We start from the raw sequence: 26,544 nt of genomic DNA, 5'->3' as shown, positions 1-26,544 counted from the left end.
TATTTTCTTTTTATTCACAAATACTGCCTATGTTGATGTTTAGGATTCCTTCACTAGTAGAGATTATTACTGTCTAATAAAAGGAGAGGTGGCAGAGGGAGGGAGACCGAGAGAGCAAAAGAGAGGAGGGGATCATCTTGAAATCTCTTATAAGTCATTGACCGTGTTTCTGTGGTTTGGAGGTCTCGGCAATGACTGCAGACAAGATTTTCATCACCAATGCAGAAGGAAACATTGATGCCTGTTTGTATCATTATCTTAACCTATGAGACGGAGTGTGGTGACATCGGACAGCATTTTACTGAGCTGAAAAATCATAGGTGCGCCATCAGAACAGAGAACATGATGAGTTTGCTTTCGTACTCACAGAGAATGGCTTCACCAAGCTTCCATATTGGCAGCCTGGGCTGTTGCCCTTGGGGCTGAGGCAAGAAGGTTCCCCTTGGGCTGGAGAGAGAGCTTAGCAGTTAAGCGCTTGCCTGTGAAGCCTAAGGACCTCAGTTTGAGGCTCGATTCCCCACGACCCACGTTAGCCAGATGCACAAGGGGTGCACACATCTGGAGTTTGTTTACAATGGCTGGAAGCCCCTGGCATGCCCATTCTCTCCCTCCCCCCCCCTCCCCTTCCCTCCCTTCCTCCCTTTTTCTCGGATGTATATATATATTTAGAGAAGCTTTAGTAAGTTTGAAAGTTGGACTTAGGCTCATTGAAATTCTTGCAGACATTGTCCAAGTGCAATAGTGAGCTAGTCCTCACATTTCATTATCATTTGTTGAGACCAAAAGAAGCCTCCTTTAGATATATTTATAATATACTTATATTCTTAATATTACAGTTCCTTTTCAAGGGATTTATAATTGCTAAGATACATAATAACACACATTTGAGTTGAACTTACCTTGCTGACTTTTTTAGGAGCTTTTGTTTCCCTATAGTTTTTAATAAACCAAGAGATCAAGGGAGCAGCTCTCCAGTTTCACAGGTACTGTGTAGTTGTGGCTGCTTAACATATGTCTTCTGGTGGGCTTAGGGACAGCAGCAGTGAGGTCAAAGAAAAATTAATGAGGTAGTAACTTCAGACATCAAAACACCCCAGAATTTTGAGATGCCATGTGGATAAAACAAACACAGGCCTGGTGGTACAGGCCTGTAATTCCAGCTACTTGGGAAGCAGAGACAGGAAGAGTGCAAGTTCAAGGCCAGCTGGGCTACAGAATGAATTCAGGGTAAGCCTTAGCAACATAGTGAGACCCTGTGTCAATACAATAACCAGGGAACCAGGGATGTAGCTCAGTGGTAGAGCATGTGCCTACCATGCACAAAGCCCAAGTCTCAATCCCTAGTACTACAAAAACAGATTTGACAGGGACAGCTCTTCTGTGAACATGATTCAACCTGGCCTGCCAAAATTAAATGCCACAGAATTGTGGTGGCTTAATTAAATAATAGAAACTTGTTTTCTCACAGTCCTGGAGGTGGGGTGTTCAAGGTCAAAGTATTGGTCTGGTTGGTTTCTCCTGAGGCTCCTCCCAGCTTCTCCCCTGTGTCTTACTTCTGCATGTCCTGTGCCTCTCCTGTTCTTTTTTTAAATTTATTTTATTTATTTGAGAGAGTGATAGAGGCACAGAAAGAAAGAGAGTGAGGGAGGGAAGGAGGGAGAGAGAGGGGTGGGGAGAGAATGGGTGCACCAGGTCCATCATCCAGTGCAAAGCAACTTTAGACACATGTGCCACCTTGTGCATCGGGCTTATGTGGGTAATGGAAATGGAACCTGGGCCTTTTGCCTCTGTAGGCAAGCGCCTTAACTGCTAAGCCATCTCTCTAGCCCTCTCCTGTTCTTATATGGACACTAGTTCTGTGAGATATGGCCTCAACATGATGCCTTTATTAAACCTACTTACCAGCTGAGCCTGTAGCCATAGCCCTTGGGAGGTTGAGGCAGGAGGATCAGGAGTTTGAGGTTATCCTTGGCTATATAGCAAGACCCTATCTCAAAAAAAAAAAAAAAAAAAAAGACAAAAACAAACCCAGAGATTGGGGAGATGGCTCAGGGGTAGGGTGCCCACCACTCGAGTTGCAGTACCCAGGTTACATCCTCAGACCCCACACAGTAAGCTAGACATCATGCTGGGTCTTAAAAAATATTTTGTATTTATTTATTTATTTGAGAGAGAAAGAGGCAGAGAAGGTGAGAATAAATGAATGGATATGAGCACTCCCGAGCCTCTAGCTGCCGCAAAGGAACTCCAGAAGCATGCACGACCTTGTGCATCTGGCTCACATGGCTCCTGGGGAATTGAACCTGGGTCCTTTGGCTTTGTAGGCAAGTGCCTTAACTGCTAAGCCATCTCTCCAGCCTGCCATTGGTGGGGTTTATTATTATTATTATTATTATTATTATTATTATTATTATTATTATTATTATTATTTATTTTAGGCAAGATGCGAGGCAGAGAAAGGGAAGTCTCTGGATTGCAGCAAAAAACAGTAACAGCAGAACAAAGCGAGATCCAGAGAGGAACCCCACCTCAAATGAGGGAGAAAGACAGGGGCTGACCCAAAGTTGTCCTCTGACTGCACACGTGCACTGTGGCACATGTGCATACACACACACACACACACACAAACACACTCACCTTACTTAACTCTTTTAGGCACTATCTCCAAATACAGTCACATGGGGAACACAGCTCCAACCTGGAATGGGGGACCCAATTTTGTCTCTAAGAAAGGCTATGATAATGGCTACCACTTACCAGGTGTGTGAATGCTTGGCATTGTGCCAGATACTTTATGTTCTTTCTTCATTTAAAATTTTCCTTTCCTCTTTCCTTTCTTCTTCCTTTTCCTTTACTTCCCTTTCCTCTTTCCTTTTGTGTTGGAGACTCAAGCCCAGAACCCCAATCTTGCTGGGCACATACATTCCCACTGTTCTAGCCCCTGATTTAAATCTTAGAGAGTAGTTGTACATTTCTAAAACCATATGTATCTTGTGTATACATATATACATACAAAGTCAGAAGTATTCTTTATTTAACAACTGAGTAAACAGAGTTAGAAAATTGAATAATAAGCCTGTGGTGGCACATACCTTTAATCCCAGCACTTGGAAGGCAGAAGTAGGAGGATATCTGTGAGTTCAAGGTCAGCCTGAGCTAGAATGAGACCCCTATCTCAAAAAACCACCAAAAAGAAGATTAAATAACAAGTCAGGCATGATGACTCACACCTATAGAGGCTGATGCCAAAGGATTGCCACAAATTTAAGACCAGCCTGGGCTACATAGTAAGTTCCAGGCCAGCCAGGGCTACAACATAGCATGAGACCTCAAATGAATAACATACTGTAGACTGCAGAGTCAGAGCCTCAGCAAGCCCTGGGGCCAGACTTACACTTCTCACTTTTCTGGTTGATTCAGGGTTCTTACAGAGAAGGCAGAATGGGCCTTTACTTCCAGCAACAAGGGTCACAGCAACAACCTGAACAGTGGATGCACTTGAGTTAAAGCTAGGTGACCACTACCCTCTCCTTGGAAAGCTGCACCAAGAGTGAAGAAAGCCTGTGGTACCCAGACCTCAGGAAAGCCTTGTAAACTGGTCACTGTGAGGGTCCACAACTAGCAAGGCAGGAGCCTGCTCAAAGAAAAGCCAGTGCCCCAGGTTATTAAGCTGTGGAGTTAGAAGCCAGCGTGAAGTAGTTACACTGAGAGTCCTGGATGTTAAGTCATAGTCCTATGCTGCTTCCCAGCCGGAATTAAAGAGCTGCTTCGGATCAGTCACACTCAGTCACATCCATCGAGGCTTTCCTGAATGTCTTCTGCCTGACTGGGTTTAAGGTCAGGAACCATTTTTTCCTGTTCATTTTGTGTTTTAAATGCCTAGGTATGCTTGTGAAGTGGATTTTGAATGAATGGATGAACCACGTGGTTTCTCTAACTCTTTCAGGTATCTAAGGAAAGGTTGACCACAGAGTCCCATACGCTACCTGGTCCAGAAGTTCGTAGTAGTATAGGAACCTCAGTCCTTCTTTGATCTCAGTTTTAGATCTTAGATGTGGTGTTGAAAGAGGAGGTAGACACAGAGGACACTGAATTCCTACCAATCCAGAGGTCCAGAGACACAGAGGCTCCCAAGAGCCCATCACTGAAGTAGACCTAAGACAAACCCAACATGGCTCAGGGGAATTCATGGAAGAGGGAGCTGAAAGATTGTTAGAGCCACAAGTTGGGTTATTATGCACAGAGACAGTGCCTCTTCCCTATAACTGATGGCTACTCCCACAATGCACAACACACAGTTTCCATGGGGATAATCAGCATCCCCAATAATGAAGGTCCCTTTGGAGGGGGCAGGGATGGTACCAACAAGTACTATTTACATAGTAAGTATGTCTGTAACTAATTAAAAAAAAAAAACACATTCAGTTGGCTCATTCTGGATCATCAGAGATGCCTGGATAGAAGATGGGAAATGACATTGGTGAGTAGTTAATGTCAGGCTCTCTTAAGAGATTTAAAGATCTTTGTCAATTTAATCCCCAACACAGTCATTCAAGACATATCTTACTGTAATTTAGGATATAATATTTGGTCTAAGAAATTAGGTCACTTGGCCAAATGGAAACTTAAAAAAAAAAAACAAAACTGCCATTATGCCTGACAAAAGGTCCTGCCTTTGGCGAAAATCAAATTCAGGCTGATTGGTTTCCAAGAATATTCCACTCACTGTTGCTTCCAGTGTGGGGACCACATATTGTCCCAGATTAACCACGTGGCTTTGCAGGTCCTGCCCACCCTCAGCACGGTGTATTCTTTGGCAAAGAACATGTAGGATTCTAGCAACCCATCTCATGGCCCAGGCTGAGTGTCTCAGACATGTCAAATGAAGTGTAGAACCACACCAAGCAGTCCCCTGACCAGGTCATCCAGCCCCCTGCGGTGGACCCCTGTGTGCCGAAGGCTTCTTTTCTGATTTGGATTTCCTGGCCAGTAGTCTATTAGTATCACAGATATCTCTACTTCTGTTTACTTCACCTTTGTATATGTTAGTTTCTTTCCAGATTTTTGGCCTATTCAATTCTGAGTTTCTTCAGAGAATTCATAATAGTGAAAACATTTTATTACTTAAGCAATCTACGCACAGGCCAGAGCACTGTGGAGAGGCCCTGGTGTTGGCACCTTTCCCAGCCTCTACTGTTCCAACTCAGGACTGAGGAACTGAGGAAGGGAGGCAAGCTCCCCATCTGTGTCCCCAGAGTTCATTTGTGCCACGTCCTGTGACAGCAGTGCTTTCACTGGAGATGTGCAAAGAGGAATTGAGATGGAAGAGAAAGGAAAGAGAGGGGTGGGGACCATGGCAAAATGGTACACTTCCCTACCTATGTGCCTATTTACATAATTGTGTTGTTATAACACTTCCTGTACTTTTCTGTAAGCTGATGCTGTCCTGATTATAGATTTTCAATAGAACACTTCATTGTACCCCAAATTACATAGTGCTTTAAAAAGGTACCTTCTTACTGGTTTACCAAATACCTTATAAACTCGTAATTATGTAAAACAATTCAGGATGCAAAATGGAAACAGCCTGTACTGTTAACAGATGTTGGTATTGTTGCATAATTGAGTACAAGGCTTTCAAAGATCTATAATATTTTCGTTGTGTAAAAAGAAAAAAAAATGACTCATTACAGTCATAGTGTGTCACTTAGACTCCTGATCAAACAGAAGGCAGTGTTCTACTTTGTAAACAGACTTGCCTTTGTGGATGGGAAAGTGCCGTTTATTGCAGCAAATTGCTTTTGTGGTTTGTGCACCTACTTGTTAGACAGCCTGTGGGCGTCCAGGCCTGGCTGAGGCCCCTTTGTCCTCTGTGCACCTGCACAGAGGCTGCCCAGGGTGTGCTGCAGGGAGCGTGCTGTCCAGGGCCTCCTGAGGGCCTCTCAGCACCCTCCTCCCCTCTGACACTTTCCCATGATCCTCTGAAGCCTAGAGATGGGGCAGCTACCAGAGTGGAGGCTCTTTTCCTTCTCCATTTTGGGTCTAACGACACAGTGATTCCAAGGCAAGGAATGTCATCTTGGTGGAGTGCTGCTAACAAATCTATTCTTACTAAGAAAAGAGTGAGCCAAGTGGTGGCCCACACCTTTAATCCTAACACTCAGGAAGCTAAGGTAGAAGGAACACCATGAGTTCAAGGTCAGCCTGAGAACCAGAGTGAGTTCCGGGTCAGCAAGGGCCACAGTGAAGTCTTTTCTCAAAAGTAGAAAGAGTGCTGCCAGCTAGCAGGCCTGCTATTGGTATCTGCCTCCTTTAGGAGAGTAGAATTGGATAGAGGCATGTGATTCCAGAAACAAAACCCGTGAAACCAGGTTACAGTTTTGTGTTGTGGACTGCCATCTCTGTGCTGTCTACTCCAGAGTGGATTGCCTCCTTGTTGCAAGCCAAAGATGCACACAAGCCTGTTCACTCATTCCCGAGTTCTTGACAGTACCTTTAAGACGGCACTCTTCCCTATGGAAGTCATCCCTGAGCCACTGAGATAGGTTTTGTGTATTTTTGTCCTTTTGTTGGAATTTTTCCTCCTGCCTCTATTTTTGTACTTCTTTCCTCAAAACTGTGAGGTTTTTATTCATTGCCTTTGTGATCGCTGTAGCAGGCACACTGATGTGCATCCAGCAGCAGGCCAGGGCCCGGTAAAGCCAGTGCTCACGTGCAGGGCTCTGTGTCGGGCCCCTAGCTCCAAAAAGCAGAAGGAAACTTGAGTTCCCAGCTTAACCACTTACTAGATAAGCCCTGAACCTAGGCTGGCTTGTAAACCAGAGGATCGGTGTTGAAAGTCACATATGGCCATTGTCAGCGAGGCGACTTCCCGTGCTTCACTGCAGTTTTCAGTGGGAGGGATCAGATGTTGAGGCACTCTGATGCAGTATCAGAAACCAGCATCACCAACCCCCAGATGTTGGGTTGTCATGGTATGCTGGCATCCACATGCCTTACAAGGGGGCTGGCAGCATCGGGAGCCACTTGGGGGGGGGTGTCTTTTCTCAGTGGCTTTCCCTTTTCCTCCCCAGCTGCTCACTTGGCAGAGACTGCCTCGGAAGAGGTGTGATACTTACTTTGCTTTTTGAGACAGGGTCTCTCTCTAGCCCAGGCTGGCCTAAGACTTAGCAGCCTCCTGCCTCTGCCTCCATAGAGCTGGGATTCCAGGTCTGTAGAACCATGCCAGTTATTCTGCTGGCTTTCTAAGGGTTAAATCCCCCACAATGCTGGCAACCAAACCTAGGCAGGGCCCTACACATGCTAGATGGACAAACAGTCTCCCACTGACCTACAGACAGCCTCAGCCCTATTTTGTGAACTTTTGATTCTGTTTCACGACATTTTGATGTCACTTTATAGTTTTTAAAAAGTTTAAAAGAATAGGGTAGGAGAGATAGCTTAGTGAGATAAAGTGGTTGCCTGCAAATCCAAAGGACCCAGGTTCAGTTCCCCAGGAACCACATAAGCCAGATGCACAAGGTGATGCATGTGTCTGGAGTTCGTTTGCAGCAGCTGAAGGCCCTGATACACCTATCCTTTCTCTATCTGCCCCTTTCTCTCTCTCTCTCAAATAAATAAATAAATGTAGAAAAAATAAACATCATAATGTGCCAAACCACTGTTGAACGTGACGTTGTAATATAGGTTTTCTTAGTTTGGGCAGACAGATATACAAATTCCACTGTTGGATAGAAAGTGAGGACTGTAGCCCCCAGCGAAGAAGTGTTGGACGTTTTCCCCCAGGTTCTACTTGTAATAACTTGAACCAGATGTCCTGATTTCTCGGGACATTTTTTATTTTCTTGCAAGTCAATACAGTTCTTGTGCTCACAGGGCCAGCCCACGCAGTGTTTCTGATTATGCACTTGAGAGAGAGAGGGCCGCACTAACCGCTTCTGTGAAGTTGAGAATGTGGACTATTACTGATCCACTGCGTTTGTTCTCTGTAAAATTTTGTTATAACAGTGCTAATTACGAAGCAGCTGAATTTGTGAAAAAGTGCGCAGCAGTAATTTGCACCTTACTGTTGCCTTGCTAGTAAAAAAAAAAAAAAATGTGAAAACATACACAGGGCACACATGCTTGATTTATGGACTTCCCAAGGGCATGCTTAGCTGTGGCTCACTCGTGGTTTGACTGTTGTTTAGCATTTGGATTCTACATTTGTGATTTTTGAGACACCCCTTTTCATAAGAGCTGCTAAATGAGAACAGGACATTGAAAAATGGAAGCGTAGCATTTGGAGATAAAAGACTGGAGCCATTAAATTACTATGTACTTTTATTTATTTATTTATTTATTTGTTCATTTGCTAGTTTTTGAATAGCCAGGAAAAAAAAAAAGTGTCTCCTCTGAAGTCCTTGGAGAGCTGTCAGTTACAAGCTGGGATGTGAGACGAGGCTTGGTGACGGCCCGCGGTCCTGTCAGTGCCGGATGCAGTGTGTCTGAGTCACACCATGAGTCAGCGCTCCTGTGTAAATTTGTTCACAGCAGATCTACTTTAAGCCCTGGGAAAACTTTTCTGTTGTTGTTGTTTTGAGATAGGGTCTCACTCTAGCCCAGGCTGACTTGAAATTCACTATGTAGTCTCAGGGTGGCCTTGAACTCACAGAGATCCTCCTACCTCTGACCCTCTCCCCCCCCCCCATTCTGGGCTTAAAGGTGTGTGCTACCACGCCCAGCATTTTCTGTGGATGTGTCCGAAACATCTGCTTCAGGTAGCTTTACAAGTGTCACTTGCTCACCCGTGAGCCACAGCCCAGATCCGGAGTTCTGGCTACTAGAAAGCGCACATTCCATGGGTTTAGAAACGTGTTCACAGATTCATTACACATACCTGCTGTTTGGATTTCTGGCAGGCAGAACTTTTCAAAGAACTCTGTGTTTGTAAAAAAGGAAAGTAAAACATTAATTTGTCTTTCCTCATTGCCAGAGTTGTGCTAGACTGAAGAAATTCTGCTGGTGGGCAGAAAGCAGAGGTTTCAAAGGGGCCTCATCTCCATATGGCTTTTCTCGATAACCGCCAGTCCTCCATCTTCCCTTCTCATTCCTTAGCTTTCTTGCCTGTGGCTACATTTCTATCTCTGCATCAATTAGCACAGTGATTTATACAACAAGCAAGCAGTTTAGAGGTAATGGTACACAATTAACATCTCATTCCACCATAAAGGGTATGCTAAATACCCCAGTCATTGCTTTCTCTGCCTGGAATTGAAATAAGTGTTTGTCCTAATTCATACGCTATCTGATGTGAAGTGGGTCCGCTTTGTACCCCACTCCACCATTAATCTAATTATAGATAGCTGCAAATGAAGTGCTGTCGGGCTGGGAGATTGAAGAAAATAGCCTTTTGTCATTTAGCATGACTCTGTGAAGCAAGATCACACTTTACCGGGTAATACTGCAAAATGGAAATCTCAATAATATTGCTGCCTGTTGCATCTTTTCTAATTACTACTGCGTTGTAAACACAACTGGGCGCTGATATAAATAGAGCTGTAGATATGCTGTCATGTGGGTTGTAGGAGAAAGTCCTCCGAGTGCTGTTGGATTAAATGATGCATCCTGATTGACAGCTACCTTGAGACTGCCCTGATGGAGTTGTCACAGCGTTGTGCTAACAGGCCGCTGGCTCCACCACCGCAGCTGCACTGAGCCAGGCCCTCAGCTGCTGCCGCTCCTTCCGCCTCCAAGAGGACAGCCGTGGGCTCCCACTCGGTGTGTTTTTAGAATAACGTTTCTTGGGACTGCTGTTGTCTTATGGGATTGGCTTCTGGGCCCTGTCTTCAAGTAGAAGGTGTTGTACACAGCTCTGAACTCCAGTTTCCTCGTGGTGCTGGTGGCATTCACAGAGCATTTAGCAAAGGGACATGTTGGTGAATGATAGTTCTAATTCCATCCAAATAGCTTTAGTTGATACTTAGACTTTTTCTCTGCCTGTGAGTTCAATGGATGTTTCTAACATTTTATTTTTATTTACTTGAGAAAGAAAGAGAAAGCGGCAGATAGAGAGAGAGAGATCGGGCACACCAGGGCCTCCAGGCACTGCAGACAAACTCCAGACACAAGTGCCACCTTGAGCATCTGGCTTACATTGGTCCTGAGGAATCGAACCTGGGTCTTTTGGCTTTGCAGGCAAGCACCTTAACCCACTAAGCCATCCCTCCAGCCCAGATGGATGTTTTTAAAGGATGTGGCATTCTGTAGCTCCTCATTTCTGTCATTTGAAAAACACTGACAGTTTTCCTCCAGTGGAGTTAGGAAAGGAGAGCTCGAGGGGAATGTTTGAACTTGCTAGCTTGCACACCATGGGGATGAAGATGCAGCTTCCCGTCAGAGACCTTTGGGGGCCCCGGGTACAAAAGCTTGAATAGCAGGATAGCCTGTGAAGAAATGTATTTGCAACCATCCTGGAGGTAAGGGTGGTGGTGAAGGGAGAAACACAGTTTTTGGCAACAGCTTAATAACGTAAGAGTTTGCAAAATAACTTAAAGGTTCATTGTTGGCCCTTGACTCCAAGTGGACTGAAATGGCCAACAACTGGCATGAAAAGAACTAGTAATTGACCAAAAGTACATATCTGAATTGGCACTGGAAAAAAAAAATGCCTTAGAAATGGAGATGGGAGCTAGCCCCTTTAAAAGGAATCACACAAGGGCTCTTAGACCTCAGCTGAAAGAATTCGCGATGCATATCCGGTCTAACCTTTGGAAGGGCCCTGGACTTGGGAATCGCATCGTCATGGTAGCATGTGGCATTGTAAAACCACTGACACTTCTACAGGCCTTGGGAAGGAAGGCATTTATTTAAGCTCCTTAAGGCTACAATATGTACTAGATAAACTCAGAGCCTCATAAGATGGTGTCCTCTGTGCCTATCAGGTTGGAGCTATTTTCACAAGGAGTTTTTCACTGGCTGAGGGGTGCTGGGTTTGTGTGTGTGTGTGTGAGAGAGAGAGAGAGAGAGAGAGAGACAGAGAGAGAGAGAGAGAAACTGAGAGAGAGGGAAAGAGAGAGAGAGAGAGAGAGAGAGAGAGGTGTATTCTGGATTTGAGTATGTTTACCACACAGGTAGGTAGCCCACTTGGGTAGAGATGTATGGCTAACCAAGTACATCCCTCCCCACATCAAACCACACTGGCTCCCTTCTGCTCTGCCTTACAGAGCCCAGCTCTCTCTCCATTGGGCTCTACATTGAAGCTATATGTGTTAGTTTTAAAAAAAAAACAAGCCCATTGCATTCCTCTTAATTGTCTTTCTCTTGTGGTTTTCTGCCTGAGCCTTTCCTGCCTACCATGATTCCTTTTCTTTCTTTGTTTTAAACTTTAGGGAGAAATTGTCTTGTTAGATATGGTTTCACATTATCGACACCATAAAATTAATTTGCTTGGAGACTTGCCTTGGGGGTGATTTTGTACATAATTGGGTCATTAGGTAACACCTTTCTTTATTGTCATATGTGGGTTGTGGGTTGAGAAGCTCATCCACGCCACTCTAAGAGCACCTGTTCTCTGTTCTCATTTACCCAATGAGGTGTTTTGCAAGAACTTTCTATAATATGATGGTGGCTTAAAGACCAGTGAGTGATGAGCCCAGAGCTGAGCAGTGTCCAGCTCCATGGAGCTTCTCCCCACTCCCTAGTTGCCCTCCTGACCTGGCTGTGTCTTGTAGAACTAGGCCTCTCCTCTTCGTTAGCTAGCCCCCCAACCCTCCACTCACACCCTGAAAACATCAACAGTGTGGTTTGCTTGAAAACAAAACAAGCCTCTTAAAACTGGATCTTTGCAGGGATGTTATACAATCCTGAGGATATTTAAATGGTCATCATAAAACCAGACTTGTTAGCTGGATGTGGTGGCACATGCCTTTAATTGCAGAGGTAGGAGGATCGCTGAGTTCGAGGCCACCCTGAGACTGCATAGTGAATTCCAGGTCAGCCTGAGCTAGAGTGAGACCCTACATCAACTCCCCCCCCCCCAAAAAAAACCAGACTTGTACCCTGTAGTTCCTGGAGTCACACCTCTACTTGACCACTGTGTGTTCCAGAAGACTCCAGAGCAGCAGTAAGCAGCAGGGAGCCCTGGTGCTGCTCCCTCAGTGCCTTCTTTGCTGGGCACCAGAAAGCAAGCGTAGCTGCTCCAGAATACTCACTTGAGTAGGCCCATAGGCTGTGCCCATGTGGGCCCTCCAACCACGGCCCCCGCGCACCACACCACTGTGCCCCTGACAGAGGCTACTTTAAGATGGCCTGTTAGGTGTGGGGACTTCGACACACACTAGGTCAGGACAACATCAAAGGTAATCTTAAAAAGAGAACCTTCTGCTGCCTCCTCTTTTCATACTCAGAAAGGTCACTTCTAAGCCAGCTGTGTGCAGCAAGGCCTCTCCTGAGGTATTTACTCCCTGTTATTTTTTACGTGTGATTATAAGAAGTCACTTATCCCCCAAACAGATTCAAGAACAATAAACAAATACAAAAGGAAAAGGAACATGTCATCAGTAACAAAGACCGCATCCAAAGGGGCCGAGTTTGACTCTTTACATCTCTCTCCAAGCAAAGCAGGAGCCCTACAGAGAAGGAATCCAGACGATAGGAACATTATAAAAATAGTCAAAGGACCCAGTTTTCATCAGGATCTGGTAATTTCTGGGGAGAAATAGTGCCGAGTACAATCTTAGCAGTTGGCATTAAGGCTTGTGATGTAGCTAGCATTACCCATACTTAAGCATACCTACTAATGTAAAAAGTCATAACGTATTCTTCTTAGTGTAGAGAAATACTTTTCCTGAATTCAAAGTTTATATTTTGAAGTTGAATTGTACAGAAAACAAGTACAAAACAGGTCTGTATGTTATAATGAAAACTAAACCCCAAGGTACTGTTAGCCGGTCACATAGATAGTGTAAGCCCAGATGATGCCAGTTGAGGAAAGTAACTTTCCTAGTGACCCTCATGCCTCTAGTGATACCAAATTTTCTTTACCAGGGCACATGGAACACAGATAGTAAAACTGGGCAATTTGGCCCAATTATGTTCTTCCCTCCCCCCCCCCCCCGCCGCCCCAGTAGATTTAATGAAGGAGTGAGAGGGACAATTCGTGGGTGATAAATAGTCCCTCTGCCCAGAATGTTTATTAGACTGACAGCAGCATGCACTCTCCTTGCCTTTTTCCTTGCCACTTATGACTCAGATGAATTTTAATAGGAGTGAAAAGCTTTTATTTGCACTGTAATTTCACTTAAGGATCATATCCTTCAGAAACTGGCAGATGCTTGTATGTCTTGATTGCAAAACACACACTCAGGAGTAAAGAAACATGTGAAAGATGTTATTATCCAACCTGTCACAGTGTCTCGAATATACTTGGAACCTAGGCCATCAAAGCTTTGCGTTGGGACCTTCCCCCACCCCTTTAAATAGGGCCTGCAAAGAGCCCACTTGGGAATTTCTGTCTCCATACAGAATCAAAGGGTGAATTAGACTTTGTCTTTGCACCCCCGCTAGCACGATGCCCACAGGAGGCTTTGAGTTACAGCCGTTTTCCTCTGACAAAATGGAGCTGCCCGGTGGGCACTGCCTCTGCCTTACCCCAGAGACATGATCTGGTGGAGATCCAGAAAGCTTCTGGTGCCAGCTCCAGTTTCCAGGTAGCTCTCTAGTTCTTGTTTGCACAGCCCAAATGGTGGGCCCGCTATTTATCCACATAGATGCAGGGTTTTTCCTGTCGGTAGGAATTCTCTTTATGAGCCGTTCTGATAGACTACTCACTGCTGTGGTTGAGAGGCACCTACCTACACAAGATCCGTGCAAACACTTGGCCGTGCATTCCGCTTTTCTCCTTGTTTGCAAAATCTTGGTGCTCTTGGACAGAAGGTATTCTCATTACGTCTCATCTGTCTCCTAGTCATCTTGTCATGGCATGAAAGACCATATGATTTCGTACCTAAAAGAAGAGCTTTTCTGGTATGAATGTAACATTTTGCCACAGAAAAATCTTTGAATTTTAGAGATTATTTTGCCCCAAATGAACACCGAGACCCTTTGTCTTAATTTATTGATCTTCCCAGAATAGCAGCTCTAGAGGGTGCTCGAGGTTTGAGACAGAAATCTGCTGCCATCTGCTGGCGTGTGGTCAGCGTCACCGTCTCTTCCCTGTGGTGGAGAAGCTCTAAGGACTTGCTCCTCTGCTCCGTGCTTGTGACGAGACGCAGGATCCCCACTTCTCTCTATAAGTTGTGAGGTCTCTTCCTGAGGGTCCATGCTGCTCGCTATTTGTCACTAACAATGGGAGTGTTCTTATTTTAAGAACTTTTCTAAATAACTGGCTCACAATAAATCTAGAGTTTGTATTCAAGGATTTTAGAATATTTGACATTACTGTCCTTTTAATTCAAAAGCTGTAACTGATTTTGAGCGAGTGCTATTTGGAAGAGAGCTCGTCACTTCAGCTCCTTTCTGACTTTGTTTTTGTTCCCCAAGTATAAGGTGCGTGTCTTGACCAAACTCGCAGCAGAGTTGAACAAATTTATGCTGACAAAAGTGGCCGAGGACAGCAGCAGCATTCTGCGCTCCCCGATGCCTGGCGTGGTGGTGGCCGTGTCTGTCAAGCCTGGAGACATGGTAAGTATCGCATCTGCCTCTGAGGGACATGCAGGGCCAGACTTCTCCCAGCACAGAAAGGGCAGCGACGTGGCCACAGAAAGGCGAGGTACTTGGTGTGTTCACACTTGCATTGCGTCAGTGACAACATCTCTGACGCTTCCCTCCCACTGCTCTGGGGTGGAACAGACATGAGGGCAGACCTGTTCTCGTCTTTCTCAGGTTCAGAGTGACAGGAAGATTTTACTTAAAATTGTCCTCTGAATTTGAAGCATTCTGGAAGAACTTATGCCAGGAAATAACCCTTTGACCAGGAACCTTTTGCGGGATTTTTGGACTAAATGCCGAATTGGGAAGGAGAGTTAAAGAAAGATTATTCTTGTAATCTGTATAGTATCAGAGCAATTCCGTCAGGTGGTAAATGAAATTTAAGATCACAATTTGTGGTTTTTCTTCTTGTTACCTTAGAGCATAGATCAACACCATGTCAGTGTGTCCTCACATGTTCAGATTGAAGAGCATACTGTGGATGGGCTAGTAGGATGCAAGCATGTCCTAAAAACATCTATTAATTAGCTCCAAATTCAAATGCAGCCATTAGGTGTCTAGAGGCTCTTAAATACTTGCATTCTAATTTACATGTAGGAAAATAGTAATCAAACATGGGGCATATACAGATTCTGCTCCTGTATCTGAATGAAGCCACTGGGATTACACATTTTCCTGTAGAGACTGTGTTATGTCTCCAGCACGCCACCCTGTGTATACCTGTTCTCAACAGGTTATGTTAACATGACTCTGATTTTTTTTTATTAATTAGATAAAACATTCTTTTAGTATTGAGAAAAACTCATGTAATTCACATTAGCTTCTAGAAAAAAATATTCAAAATAAAGAAGTACTACATCAAAGTGATCAGGTTCGTTTTAAAATGATTTTCCTGACATTGCCACGCAAAGGTGGAAATGGACTTAACAGCGGCTCCCCTGATGGCCCGAAGTGGAGCCACTGGCTCCAGAGGCCAAGTAGCTATGGGGTGTCGCTTCACTGTGAAGCCTGGGCAGTCTGGGAAGAGCACTCACTGAGGCTGGGAGGGGTACATGAAAGTTATACATGGGGCTGGTGAGTTCTGGGGGAGGCATTGGCCGTGCATATGTTCATTCCCCAGGATCGGGGTCATGAGAGGACGCCTCCTTAGTCTTGGCGTTAACAGTCATATACTCACTACATTCTCAGATCAGTCAGTAGAATCTTCTCGTGACAAGACCGCAGGTTGGTTTTTCTGGAAGCCACACAGTCTGTACTGCCAGCCTGAGCTTGCCAGTCCTAATTGTGTGGCTTTAATTAGAAAATCACATTTGTGCTTTTATTCCCCTCGTAATAAGTGTTTACCTTCAAGATCCTTACTTCTCAAACACCTGAGTCCAAGTATAAGTAGGGGCGGCAGGGCCTGGGGAGTGGGTCAGCTCCTGCCTTCAGCATGGGGTCCGGAAGGCGGACACTGCAGTCCTGAACCCCATTTCTTACTTGTAGCTGGCATTAAGCAAAGCTTCCACGGCCAGGCACTGCAGACTTTTCTATTTTATTTTATTATTTTATTTATTTATTTATTTTGGTTTTTTGAAGTAGGGTCTTGCCCTAGTCCAGGCTGACCTGGAATTCACTATGTAGTCTCACAATGGTCTTGAACTCATGACAATTCTCCTTCCTTGGCCTCCCAAGTGCTGAGATTAAAGGCGTGTGCCACCACGCCCGGCTCCAGGATAGACTTCTTAACAACTGTTGTCTCCGGGCCTCACTCTTCCACATACCAAAAGGGTTTAGGCTTCCTAAGTTAAGTTGGGTAAGCCGGGCATTAAGCAGAAGGGGACAGAGTGATACTATGCTTGCCTCCTGGAGAGGTGGGGCCACTCTGATACTGAAAGTACCACCATCATTCAGGGTGGGGACATAAGAATGGCTTCAGATTTAAGTGCTGTGCTGTGCTGTGCTGTCTCTGCAGGGCAGTGCCTGCATTTTAAAGTCAAAGTTGCTGGGGGACCCTGGCAAAGGGTCCTTCACCGTCTTTATGAACACTGCGTGTCTGAGTGTGCCTGCTTGGTCCGAGGGAACATAAGCTCTCTTTAGGTCCTCACGGAACTTCCCTTTTATATTCTGTGCCATTGTGTTGGGATAAAACAGTGTTTTCTCTTGAATTGGTATTATTTGTGGGAAATGTCCCAAACCACTAACACAGAAACCAAATACAGGATGAGAAGTTGGTCAGTTCGTCTAACAGTTTCTAGTTAAATTCTGCCCCATGTAAGTAGAATGCAAGAAACTTTCCGTGGGCCCAAGACAAAAGAACTTCATGGAAGTAGCTAGAAGAAAATAGCAGTTGTGGCTTTTTAGCTGTGCAGCTTAAAATTATTTGAACACTGCAGGCATGTAGTGTTTTTGGAGCACTAACAATATCTGAATGGAGTTCTACTTTCACCCGTGGAAAGAAAATGGAATCAATCATTTCTATGTTTTCAAGGAATACGGGCCTGAAAACAGCTAAGGGCTTGCAAGTATTCTGTTTTTCTTTGAAATGTTAATAGTTCAAGTGCCCACAATCTGGAGCTTTTATGCCAATATTAAGTAAAAGTTGATCAGTAGAGTGGTGGATCTTGAAGTAAATTTTACAAAAGTTTCATATAAATCGTACACAATAAACCTGCTTTTGGAAGTAAACAATTTGAACAGATTTGGGTGACTGTACAAAAGTGATTGACGCCGTCGGAGTGCTCGGTGTGTGATGGTCTGAGAGCTGATTCCCTGCCCTGGAGACCACAGTTGGGATTAAAAACATTCTTTTAAGGCTCATGTGGTACAAGTTCCAAATGCCTTTCAATCTACTTAATATTAACTGTAACAGCAAAATCATTTTTAAGTGATTAAGTTTTCTTGATGGTATGGAAGGGATGATCAGTAATCATAAAATCAAACAAATCATGAACCAAGTAGGAGTGGATTATTAAAGTTGTGAATCAAAAACAAACAATTCAGGAGACAACTGATAGAATGGCTTTCATATACCTTTTTTTCTTTAAAAATTATTTTTTTTTAATTGAGAGAAAAAGAGGCAGATATAGACAAGGTGGCCATGCCAGAGCCCTCAGCCCCTGCAAACGAACTCCAGATGCATGTACCACCCTGTGCATTTGACTTATATGGGTCCTGGGAAATCGAACCTGGGTCCTTTGACTTTGCAGGCAAGTGCCTTAACTGCTAGGCCATCTCTCCAGTCCTTCTATACCTTTTCTATATTCCTTCCTAAAATGATCTTACAGTGACTAATTGTTACAGCTTGAAAATGCCATACATATATAACACCATCAATTGGTAGTATGTGCTTCTATAATCAAAAAGTTCCATGACTAATTTTTTAAACTTCTGTCTTAATGATATTGAACAAAAATATTTAAAAATATTTTTAGCCAGGTATAATGGTACACACTTTAATACTATCACTGGGAAGGCTGAGGTAGGGAGATAATCATGAGTTTAATATTAGTCTGGACTACAAAGTAAGTTCCAAGTCAGCCTGGGCTTAGAGTGAGACCTTGCTTCAGTATATCTCCACACTTTCAAAATAATGTGCACTGATTTTTGCTATGATGTGTTCTTTTCCTTTTGACCTTGAAGTACAAAATAAAGCCATTAGCAGCATATTTGTTTTGGTAGCCTTCTGATGTCAGAAACAAAACAATAAAAAGGAACAAAAAAAGACAACTCATGAAGAGATTCTTAACATAGCATTTAGCTAAGTTTTTTTTTTTGTTACATTTAGATTCTGCAGTCATCTCAGACTTTTATCAAAAATACTTTATCATAATGCATCAGAAAAATCAGACACAACTCACAAGACCCATGTTTCCTCACTACTCGGTGACAGCAGGTGAGATGGCCCAGAGGCACTAGGTGTCTGTGGCTGCTCAGTCCTCTGGTATTCGCGAGATAGGCACAGACACTTTTTGTGGACAGTGCTCAGACCCGCCCTGGTCTGCCTCTCCTGCACTGCTCCCCTGGGAGGCTCCCAAGCACAGCTCCACAATGCCTCCAGATCTTGTGCAACTGAGCCTGGAGCCCATCTTGGGGAAGTGGCAAAGTTGGCACAAGATTGTTACCTTTCCCTTCCGGAAGAACCTGATTTTAAGGCTCTGTAATGCTTAGGCACTGTGGATGAGAAGGCTGGCCTGGGCCTTGGATGTGTGTGCTAGCGTTGCACTAGGGTCTTGACAGCCCAGTGTGTACATGCATCTTTCTTTGGCAGGCAAGCTAGCTGCTCGATAGCTTTTCTGGTTTCTCGATGTCTTGACTTACAGTCATAGAATCATGGCTAAAACTTAACTTACATATTTCATGGCACTGATCATTTCAGTAGTTCAATTTATGAGATTGAGTTCTCTGACACACAGATTTACTTACTCATGAACATTTCTTTTCTTTTAAAAATATTTTTATTTATTTATTGGCAAGCAGAGAAATGGGAGAGAGTGAGAAAGAGAATGGGTATGCCAGGGCCTTCAGCCAGTGCAGATGAACTCCAGATGCATGCACCACTTTGTGCATCTGGCTTTACGTGGGTTCTGGGGAACTAAACCCAGTCTATAGGCTTTGCAGGCAAGTGCCTTAACCTCTAAGCCATTTGTTTCAGAGTTTACTAACACTGCATATGACATGGACTTGACCTGTAGCCGCTCTCCACTCAAAGTCCTGCCTTCTTCAGAGGCACTGGAACTTGGCCTTTTCTACTTTTTTATGTAACATTTCTCTTTAAATTTTAGGGGTAGTTTTTGTTGTGGGTAACAATTTGGCAATTTTTACAATTTAATTTAAGTTACCAGGGCCTATAGCCACTGCAAATGAACTCCAGAAACATGTGCCACATTGTGCACCTGGCCTATATGGCTACTGGGGAATTGAACCTGGGTCCTTAGGCTTTGTAAGCAAGCACCTTAACCACTAAGCCATCTCTTTAGCTCTGAAGCATTTTTAAAGATGATCATCTTCAACCTTACTAGGATTCAAATGTATCTTTTCTCTTTTGCTATAAATAAAAATAAAATAAACTGAGAGGACCACCATCATTTCACTCAGCCCTTTGCACCAAGGTAGTGAATCCAGACAATTGCTTCTTTGCAGGAATTGTAAAACATGTCAATTCTAACTTTTCTCTTTGTAATTCTAGGCTTCAGCCCTGGTTTTGAGTTAGAGGGCAGTAGGGAGTCATATTTTTCTTCATTTCAAGTAATTTTTAGAAAACATGGACTTGATTTACATTGGCCACGATTTGGATTCCTTTCTGAGCCCCAACTCCCACTGCACAGTTCCAGGCAGTCCCAGGCAAGGCCAAGGGCAGCCCCTGACAGACAGCGCTGCAGGCCCAAATCCTGGAGCCCTCAGCCACATTAAACATGTGACCCCTTCCTCTCAGACACCCTTCAGAGCATGCCTGCTGGGCACAGGCTCTGCCCAGATAGGCCTGCCAGCATTTCTGTCCACTGTCTTTTGTAATCTGATGCCAGTTCCGTCTTTCTGCCACTTCCCATGAAGATGGTAGGAGAGAATACATGGCTTTTCCAGGAAAGGTCAGGGGATGTTCAGCAGCTTATCTGAGCAGGTCAGGAAAAGGAAGTTGGGATCATCAGATTCTAGCCTGCCTTGTGATGAGTTGGAGCTGCCTCCTTCGGATCTCAGGGCCTTAAAATGCTTGGGGCTCAGGCACCTGAGTTCTAAGTGGCTCATCTTTGGAAGTGGAATGGAGGGATCTTTGCCTGTGTGGCACAGTCAGCGGAGTTGACATAGATCCCTGGATTTGGGGGGTGGGTGCAGCAGAAGGGGAGACTGCAGCGGGCCGGTAAGCCCTCCGAGCCTTCTGTCTCACTTGGCAGAAAAACACAGGAGATAGAACAACAAAAGAAGGCTCCTTTTTCATAAAATGGCCCTCCCCCGGCTACCCACCCCCCCCAGAAAAGGGGCCTGAATTTTCAGCTGCGCACACGGCGATTTGGTGCTCACTCTTGCAGGGAAACAGTTGCTGTCTGAACAGGCAGGAAGCAGTTTTCTTTTAATTGCCGAAATCATTCGGAAGTGCTCCGTGCCCTGCTTCTATACGGCAGATGCTGTGCATTAATTGGCCTGCGTAGAAGTGACCCAGGGTTCCTTGCAGCGGGCCCAATTTTAGGCAGAGGGTTTAAATAGCTTATTTATTATTTTGTATAATCTGGCGTACATTATGTGCTCCTGCATGTGTCGTGTTTCATGGTCTGCAGTTTCTAATGTCATGTGGGTTTCAAAACCTGTGTTTCTCTGGTAATGTACTAGCAGCAGGTAAGCTCAAAATACCATCCATCAGGAGCTAATTTTTTATCCAGATACTCCAATGACTGATGAACCTGTCTTTTGTATGAATGTTGAGCCCAGTAGAAAGCCATATGCCACTGGCACGTTTTCCTCTGCACCCTTCACAGCACTAGAGCTTTTTTTTGGGGGGGGGGGGATCGGCAAACAGCGCCATTTCCATTTTCATCCTCCGGCCTGTATTTAAACGGCAGCACCTTTAACACCACCCTGAGTTGGGATGACAAAAGAAAGGAAGGGCAGTCTTAAAGGAAACCTGACTCCCATAATGATTTTCTTGATCAGAAATATGACTGCACACTCTTAATGGGGAACCTTGTTTTGTTCCTCCCCGTCTGTTGCAAACAGACCTCAGCCCATTAGAAGGGCCTCCCTTGTGTGGGAAGAGCACAGCTGTTACTGTAAATCTCATCCAGTCACTGTATCACCCCCATTTTGTGGCTCTGAAGGATGAAATTGGGAAATGGAATACTGTGCAGTCATCCTTTACGTCTCCAATTTTAGGCCTTCGCCATCATTTTCATGCTTTTATTCCAAATCAAATAGCATTAGTGGGCTACACCACTTTCTGATGAATATCTGGTCTCGAGCACAGCTTCAAATCTCGACTTTTGGGGGGCTTGCTTTTATGTTTGGCCGAAATCCCCTCTTCCCCTCCCGCACTTTCTTTGAGCTTTCTCTTGGGTAGTGGCAGTCTGACTGCTACACAGTGCCAAATGGGTCCCAGTTGGATTGTGTTTTCCGAGAGGGGCATGTACTGGAGAAGGTTCTGTGTCTTTTAATCTTTGTGCAGGGAGTGAAGGGGTCTTGGTAGAAGGAGATTGGGGGCTTTAATCAGAAACAAGATGTGGCTTAAATCATTAGCACAACAAAGCATACTATAAGCTTCAAGATAAAAGTCTCTGGGGAAAGAGTCCTCTGAAAATAAATGGAACTTGATAGATTTCCATATCATTTATAACTTCCCTTAATTACACTTGGAAGACTTGCCAGTAAAACTGGAAAATTGGCAGCCTCTATCCATTAGAGTCATTTTGCCGACCATGGCAAGCAGCTGGCTTCGCTGGATTTTATTTCCCATCACTCACAATTAATCATCAGCTGGAGATGTCTGCACTCTTCTGCACACAGCAATGCTGGGTGACATTCAGGCCCCTAAACATGCAAAAATCTGCTGAGTAAATGGGCCGAGTTCTCCCGCAAGCTTACTCATTTGGGGGCAAGGCTGGCCTGTGCTTAATGAGGGCCGCTCTGATAATCGGATGCGAATGTGAGCCTTGACCCCGTGTCAGAGGAGAGGACGCAATAAGCCGGATGAAAGATCCGGGATGGAGGCCTCCAAACTTTGCACCAATTAGACAGGGAGCACAGAGGTACATCAGGCCGACTAGGCTCATCGGAAAGACTTACGAGGCTTGTGACCATTTAGTAAGCCCAACATTGGAGACATCCTGTCACAATCACTAAGTCTTTAGCAGATGAATCACAAAACTGTTAGAGAAACATGCACACATACTTGCTGCAGGGCTGGCTCCTGCCCCGGCACTGTGACAGGGCTGCAGGCCTGGGGGCCCACTCTGAGCGCCCGCTACACTGTGGCTGCAAGGCCCGAGACAGTCCACGAGGTGCTGCTAATGTGGGTGGGGCGGACCCCCTGCCCAGCAACCTGCACTGGGTGGCAGGATCTGCTGGCGTGGATAGTGTGGTCAGAGGGGCTCTAGAGACCTGAGCTGCCAGTGAAGCTGTGACTCAGTGGGAGCTGGAGCCTAGCTGCGAACCCCTCCAGTGACGGCCGGCCGCTGCCAGGACCGCGCTGACCGCAGCTCCCGAGGGATGAGCTGCAGCGAGGTTCCACCGAGCTGCGGGCATGCGCGCTTCTGTCCTTGATAAACCAAACACTTCATGGTTTTGTAGGGCACCAAGGGATACTGCTGAGACTCTAAACAAGAGTGCTCAAAGTGGAGAGGGACTTAGGTTTCTGCTTACATGTCGAACAGTGGGCAGTGAAAAGAATAGAGGGTACGAGGAGGGAAGGAAAGTGGAGGTTCCAGATCTGCGCTGTGCTGTGCTAAGGGTCAGGCGGAAGACTGGATCCCGCCCCACAGGGACGTGCTTACTGTCCATCAGGTGACCAGGGGCAGGGAAGGACTGTTGCATCTCTGGCTCTTCCCATTTTTGTTTCTGGTTAAAGCTGAAGGGTTTTATGATTAACATTTTGGGACCTAATCCTTGTAGTCACTTCACTCGGTCTTGTTACAAGCACCCAGAGCCCCTCAATTGGCCCACCTCCTGCTGTCTCTTAGACTGTCAGCTGTGGGCATTGCTTCCAGGCCGGCCTTTGTCCCCTGGCCATGACCACGGGGAATCTCCAGACTTTATTCTTACAGAAGATCTATATAAGGAAGCTTCTCCCTCTGCTCAGTTATCCTGAGAGATTCTGAGCCATCCCTGAGCTCTCAGATGCCCAAAGAGGAAGGCAGGGCTGGCGGATGTGCACAAGCACCCACAATGGGGACCTGTCATCTCAGGGGGAATAGTGACTAGAGCCTGGAGGTGATCTGGTTCCTCGGTTAGGATAGAATCTCCGTGGTGTGTGTGTGTGGAGATTCAGATCTGTGCTACTGCCTGGGTGGCCAGTCCTTGGGTGACGGCCATTTCAGTCTGGTGGCTGAACATGTTCTTGGCTGTCTTGACCATGGCTGAGCCCACAGGCTGGCTTCCCTGTGTGACTAAGTGGCATATGCCACCTCAGAGGACCTGCCCTTCTCCTTGCTGTCTTGGCCCCTACCTACCTTCGAAGAGAGGAAAAAAGAGGCTCTGAAATGACGACGAGAGGGAATAACTGTTCCGACACCTCCAGCTGGGGCACCGGCGTCATCTTGGCAGTGCCCTCTTCTGCCCCCTGTGCTTGAAGACCAGCCCTTGCGAGTTGCTGTTTCACTGTTCGTGGAATGCAGATGCCAGGTGAAATGAATCAAAAGCAGCAGTGGGCTCTGTGCTTGCAGCCCGCTTGTCAGCAGTTCCTCTCCTCCGTGCCAGCACCAGGGCCTTGGCATCCCCTCTCTTCCTATATTCCTGTGCCAAGAAAACACAGCCCACCACCTGAACAGCAGAGGAAGGAATGTGCAGGGCTCTAGCACTTGCATTGCCAGCAAGACAGCTTGCGCCACACGGGGTGGGGGTGGGGGGACTTGGAGATCATCTGGGGATGGCAGGAAAGAGCATTCTCCAGGCCCTGTGCGGCACCGGCCAGCACAGCTACCATGGCATGACTGCCCAGGAGCCCATTCAGTATGCCTAGTGGCACCCCGCAAAGCCCTCATCCTACCATTTCAGAGGGCAAGAGACCCTGTTCCACAAAGCTAAGAGAGAAGCCTGGCCCAACTCACTGGTGCTAAACCATCAGGGCCAGACCGCTGACTCGCGGATGGAAGCCTCTGGCTTAATGCTGTGGGTGTGAGCCTGCTCAGCCTGGATGACCCTCACAGTCAGAGGCAAGCCACAAACACAGGCTTGACAGAGAGCCTGGGGAGCTCGCAGGCCTCCTGGTGAGAACTGGGGCTGGCTGGAGAAGCCATCCTCTATGCAGGCGACTGTTTCCTGGAAGCTGCCTCAGTGCCCGAGCACGTCTCGCAGAGGACACTGAGTGCTCCTCATGGCACTGATGCTCCATTGTTCTCCCCGGGCCCCAGCCTCCAGTCTGGCTTGTGCCACCTTGGCACCAGCTTTACTGGGATACGTCCACACAGTGCAGCTCCCTCTTACAGTGTGCCCATCCATGGTGTTCGTCTATGCCGAGCTGTGCGGCCATCAGGACAGTCACCTTTACATTATTTTTTTAATCACCCCTGAAAGAAACTACCCATCAGCAGCCATGCTTCTTGTCCCACAAGCAAGCCCAGACAGCCATCATTCTTCCTGTCCTTAGGGACTCACCTCTTGTTGCTGAGTGTGGTGGCACATGCCTTTAACCCCAGCCCTTGTGAGGCAAAGGTAGGAGGATCGCTGTGAGATGAGGCCAGCCTGGACTACAGAGCAAGTTCCAGGTCAGCACAGGCTAGAGTGAGACCCTACTTCGAAAAAAACAAAAGAGAGAGAGAGAGAGAGACAGAGTGTGTCACCTCTTGTGGACATCTTTAGGAAGCATCCCAGCTTTTCAGCACCCACCAGAGCCCAAGGCCTCCAGGCCAGGGCTTTTCTGATGAGGTCATGATGACAGAGGAAGTGGCCTTTCTCTACTGTCTCCTAAGGACGAGCTTGAAAGGGAAGCATTAGAAGTTGTTGATATTTCCATGAACATTTCAGTATGTCTGACTTCACTCTGGGGCACTATTGTAATATTACAATCATTTTGCAGGTGTCAGAAGGTCAAGAAATCTGTGTGATGGAAGCTATGAAAATGCAGAATAGTATGACAGCTGGGAAAACTGGCAAGGTATGTCCCCAAGTTCCCACCAGCCCACACCAGCCGTGGGAAGGACGCAGAACCTCCACCTTTGAGACACGGGTGTGCTGGCCTCAAATGGACCTCAGAGGTACTCTCTGCCATCTGTCCCTTCCCTGAGGAGGACATGAGGAGCTGGGAGCTCGACTCTGCATTGATGTGCTTCCAGTTCAGAGAGCAGGCCTTCCAGGAAGGCGTCCATGTGTTGTGTTCAGGTAGTCAAAGAACATTGTTCTATACCTTAATGTCTTCCAAATTAAGGGGTCTTTAATTTTTAATGTTGACATCTGTCTTGGAGGCAGTTAGTTATCTGAGACTTAAATGACACAGCAGGAAATGGTTTTACAGATTGCAAAAATTAATGTAACTCTTCAAGATAATTCTCCATAAAGAGAACAATCAGTTGTCAGTCTAGGAGCGGAAACCCCATGAAACATGGGGGGCGTAATGATCTGGGAAGGAACGGAAAGAGAGGTGCTGCCACCACAATTTATTAAGAGTGAAACTTCTTGAATGTATTTTTGTTTGTTTTTTTCTTGAAAAACAATAGAAAAGCTCAGTGGAGCAATCTCTTGCTGTTCTTCGTATGACTGAAGGGAGACTGATCTGGAAACATGGCTCTTCTTCATAGGCTGCTTCAGTTCAGAGGTGTCCACAGTGGGATGTGACAGAGAAGCGAGGACAGGAGCACAGGCTGTCCTTCGCTGTGACCTATACCATGCATGCACTGGTGCAGAGATCTACAGTCACAGCTGAGTTTGCACCACACAGCCCCAGGCTCATGGTCCATCACCCCAAAAGGCAATGTGACTGGTTCCCAGAGGGCCCAGAGCAGTGTCCTGCCTACTCCCTGCCTCAACGCTGAGTGCCACTCTGAGATGGGCAAACAGCTGCACTGTGTCAGTGGGCTTAGGCAGAGCAGAATGGCTTCATCTGCATTATTGTAACAATTCTGCCCAAGCCAGGCATGGTGGCTTGTGCCTAAATCTCAGCGAGGAAGGAAAATCTTAAGTTTAGTAAGATGAAAAATATGGGCAAGAAAGTGTAGGTTTCTGTCTATGGGAAACTCATTT

At 45.8% G+C, this 26,544-nt stretch overlaps 1 protein-coding gene across 2 annotated transcripts in view; it reads left to right on the top strand.

Moving 5' to 3' along the window:
• Pcca (propionyl-CoA carboxylase subunit alpha) overlaps positions 1 to 26,544 on the top strand; it is a 339,901-nt gene that overhangs the window by 311,672 nt on the left and 1,685 nt on the right. For both annotated transcript variants that reach the window (XM_045144878.1, XM_004663385.2), the window contains 2 exons: positions 14,521 to 14,661; positions 25,385 to 25,462. In XM_045144878.1, coding sequence (XP_045000813.1) covers positions 14,521 to 14,661; positions 25,385 to 25,462 — 219 coding nt within the window. The remainder of the gene's footprint in view (positions 1 to 14,520; positions 14,662 to 25,384; positions 25,463 to 26,544) is intronic.

This window comes from Jaculus jaculus, chromosome 3 (genome assembly GCF_020740685.1).
Source record: "Jaculus jaculus isolate mJacJac1 chromosome 3, mJacJac1.mat.Y.cur, whole genome shotgun sequence".
NCBI classification, from domain to species: domain Eukaryota; kingdom Metazoa; phylum Chordata; class Mammalia; order Rodentia; family Dipodidae; genus Jaculus; species Jaculus jaculus.
This window is presented reverse-complemented; position numbering and strand designations above follow the sequence as displayed.